General features: G+C 51.7%; 1 protein-coding gene across 1 annotated transcript; it reads right to left on the reverse strand.

The window, feature by feature from the left end:
* Positions 1-1,069: 1,069 nt before the first annotated feature.
* Positions 1,070-2,999, reverse strand: LOC119272939 (F-box/FBD/LRR-repeat protein At1g13570-like). Its single transcript, XM_037554279.1, has 4 exons — positions 2,958-2,999; positions 2,002-2,916; positions 1,780-1,914; positions 1,070-1,618 (listed from the first exon to the last, which is right to left on the reverse strand). Exons 1-4 carry the CDS (start codon positions 2,997-2,999, stop codon positions 1,199-1,201), a joined length of 1,512 nt encoding a protein of 503 aa, XP_037410176.1. The 3' UTR covers positions 1,070-1,198.
* Positions 3,000-3,504: the final 505 nt, after the last annotated feature.

The following is a 3,504-nucleotide window of genomic DNA, read 5'->3' on the forward strand; positions in this document are numbered from 1 at the left end:
CAGTGTATTAAAATTTGGAAGCATTCTATGCTTCTACATAGGGAATCATGCCGAAGCAGAGTGAAATTTCAGTTTAAAGCAGATGCATTTGCAACTGAATAATGTCCAGATGGCCTGTTTGTTTTTTTACAACTTGAGCAACTTGCAGAAGTTACAGCAAACCATTTGCAGTAGTTTAAGCTAGGCAAAAAACATATTGGAGCAGCAACTTCCTGCTCCCTCTTTGCCTCCACAACTGAATCAAAACTTCTACTGGTGTGTGAAATTATGTTATTCTGTTCATGAGTGAACAGACGGTATAAGATGCAGTTTGATGTGTCGCTGCTGGAGAAAGAAGAGGTCAATGAATGACAGGGTTTTCTTTTAAGTTTATTTTTTGGAATTCAGATTGATACATTGAAATGTAGAGGCATTCTACAGGGAGAAGCACGAAAGGGATCAATCACGGCGAAGCAGAACGCAATATCTATCTTGTTCAGATTCATTTGCAACTGAACTATGTCCATATGTCCTGCTTGTTGCAATGTCCAGATACAGCAGTTACAACAAACCATTTGTAACACAGTGTCTGCGTCTTCTTTGCCAGCACAACTGAAGTGATCTTTCACCATGCATAGCTAACAGTCTTGGCAAACAAACAGTGTGCAACAAAGCATGAAGGTGAGACCAACCTAATGCATAGCAAGTCAAGAAATTGCAGTTGGACAAACCAGAAAATTTAGAAGCATTCTACAGAGAGCACAACGGAGCAGAATGAAATCTCAATCTACTTCAGATGCATTTGCAACTGAGCAATGCCCAGAGGTTGAGCAGCTTGCATGCTTATAGCCTCATGAAGAGTTCTATCACACACTTCCATGTAAATAGTTTAGATTCTACAGTGGAGCAATTACAGCAAACGATTTGTGACAGTTTAAGCTGGAAAAGAAAAGCATTTGGAAGCAGCAACTTCCTGCCTTGTCAACTGAACTCATCTTTCACTATTCATAGATAACAACATAACAAACAAACAACAAGCCACAACATAGCATCCAGCCACACAATAGGACTTAATCTGACACAAACATCCTCATCATGTAATACACTGCCTGCAGAAAGCATATCACAGCTTGCCAGAGAAGTAGGTTTTTCAGCTGCTTACACAACACAAAGTCCAGAGCAGTCTTCTTGAACAAGTGGCACGGCGCGGCGCTACCAATTAACTTACAGAGATCCTTTCTGCTCTTTTGTAGTACTTGAGGTCAAAAGGGTCAGCAAACTCAAAATCAGAAGCTAGTTCGTGGTTGTAAGCAGGACCTGAATCGTCAGTGACCGGGCTCTTGAAGAGCTCGAGTCCGCAAGCTTTGCTGTTCCATTTTGCGCTGGTTAGAGGCTTCAGCTTCACCCTCACATTATCATCCCCCAGGGAGAAACACTCTATGGCCACCACAACCACCATCTGCTCCAGCACCCGAGCCTTCTCCGCGACGAACTTGAGGAAAGAAACCTCGCTTCTCGACCCTCGGAACTCATAGAAGAACACCTTCTTGATGCTCTGCAGGATGCATTTGATGGGACCGCCCTCCTGCCAGAACTTGACATTGACCTTGCCAGTGGACTCTTCAGATATGGGGCGGGACTGCAGATGAAATCGATCAGGACTCTATGATCAGGCCAGTAATTAATTAGATAATTAGTCTAATTCACATCTCTGACCATGCTACATATGTACGCACTAACTAATATTGCAAAAATTGCCAATGCAGCAAGTGTATCTCATTCAAAGTTAACCAAATTTACCTGGACATGGAGCGTCTCCAGGTTGGGGAAGCATCTGAGAAAGCCAGGAACTTTCTTGACAGTATTGCGGACACCGAATTGCACCTCTATGCCCAAAATCTGCACACTAGGGACAATATTCTCCTTGTTCCCAGCCTGAAATTCACCCAGGGACACGGATCATACATTTGCATTGTTAACTGACACGGCACATCCACACATGCAAATTAAAGTAGGATCTACCAGCTCTTGCTCTCCTGGCTTAAGGTATCCCAGCACACGCAGTTTAGGAGCAGAGCCAATCTTGATCATAGAAGATCGTTTCCTGGTGGGGCGGCCATTGTTCATCTTGGGGGACTCGGTGAGCTCGGCGAACTGAAAGAGCCTCTCCAGGCGAGGGGCATCCACCAAGTCGATGTCCTCCGCGAAGGAAAAGCCGAGCTGTATGCACCGCAGGCTCTGGTTGACGAGGCGGAGGCGTAATCCGCTCTGGAATCCCAAGATGAAGAGCGACTCCAGGACGGGGCTTCTTTCAAGCATGAAGTCGAGATCACGGTCCTCCATGGAATTCCAATAGAGGCCGAGCTCCCTGAGATTGGGGAATCTGGCGGCGCGCGGTACGACGGCGGTGTCCGGGAGCCTCCAGATGCCGAGGTGGAGGCGGGTGAGGGAGGCGCAGTTGAAGATCGTGGCGGGGAGGCGCAGGTCTATCGGCAAAGGGCGGTTGACAAAGACGAGCTCTTGGACCCCCTTGGCGACGAGGATGTCGAGCCAGCGGGCCATCTCGCCACGGTGCTCCTCCATGGTGGTGCGGGTGAGGTGGACGCAGCGGAAAGGGCCCGGGTGCGCCGCGAGGACGCGGGACACCGCGGCGGTGACGGCGCGGGGAGAGGCGGCGCCGATGACGAGCTGGCCGCCCGCGCCGCCGTCCGGAAGCAGGTGGCTGTCGGCGAGGGTGAGAGGAGCCGAGCGCCAGAGGGGCCGCCAGCGCGAGGCGAGGGCGGCGGTGCGCGCGGCGTCCTTGGCGGGGAGGCGGGAGACGATGTTGCGGAGGACCGCGTCGGGGAGGCGGCTGATGCGGTCGACGCCGTCGGGGACGAAGGCGCGCCGGAGAGCGAGAGGGTGGCGGCGGGGGAGACGGGCGGGTCGGGGAGGTAGCTGTAGACGTAGTGGAGAATGAGGTTATAGCCGAAATACACCATGTCGCGGTCCATGCCGCCGCGCTCCATGTGCGCGACCATGTCGCTCCAGGAGATGCCCTGATCACATGCGAGTCGTCCATGGCCGCCGGTGGAGGAGGGGGGTGGGTGGGGGTGACGGCGAGGGTTTCGGGGAGGGGAGCTGGCGGCAGGTGTGATGACGGAGCCGGAGTGGTGTGGTGGGCAGAGCCGCAGAGGTGTGGCTAGCTAGATGTTGGGCCAAATGCCGGAATCAGGTACGCCTGGCCCGTGTGGTGTCAAAGCGACGTCCCTTGGCTGTGTGGTGGGGACTTTAATGAGATCACAGATAACATGGAATATTTCGGGGCCAATGAAAGAGCGGAATGGCAAATGCTAGGTTTTCGTGAGGCTATCGATGAATGCAAGTTTCAGGACTTGGGGTTTAACGAAATCCCGTACGCGTGTGATAATCGTCAGGAAGATGCGGCGAACGTTAAAGTGCGCTTGGATAGGTACCTAGCCGACCTGGGCTTCATCCAGATGTATGGAGATACGGGAGTGAGGCACGTACCATCTCCACAGTCGG

This window comes from Triticum dicoccoides, chromosome 3A (assembly GCF_002162155.2).
Source record: "Triticum dicoccoides isolate Atlit2015 ecotype Zavitan chromosome 3A, WEW_v2.0, whole genome shotgun sequence".
NCBI classification, from domain to species: Eukaryota; Viridiplantae; Streptophyta; class Magnoliopsida; order Poales; family Poaceae; genus Triticum; species Triticum dicoccoides.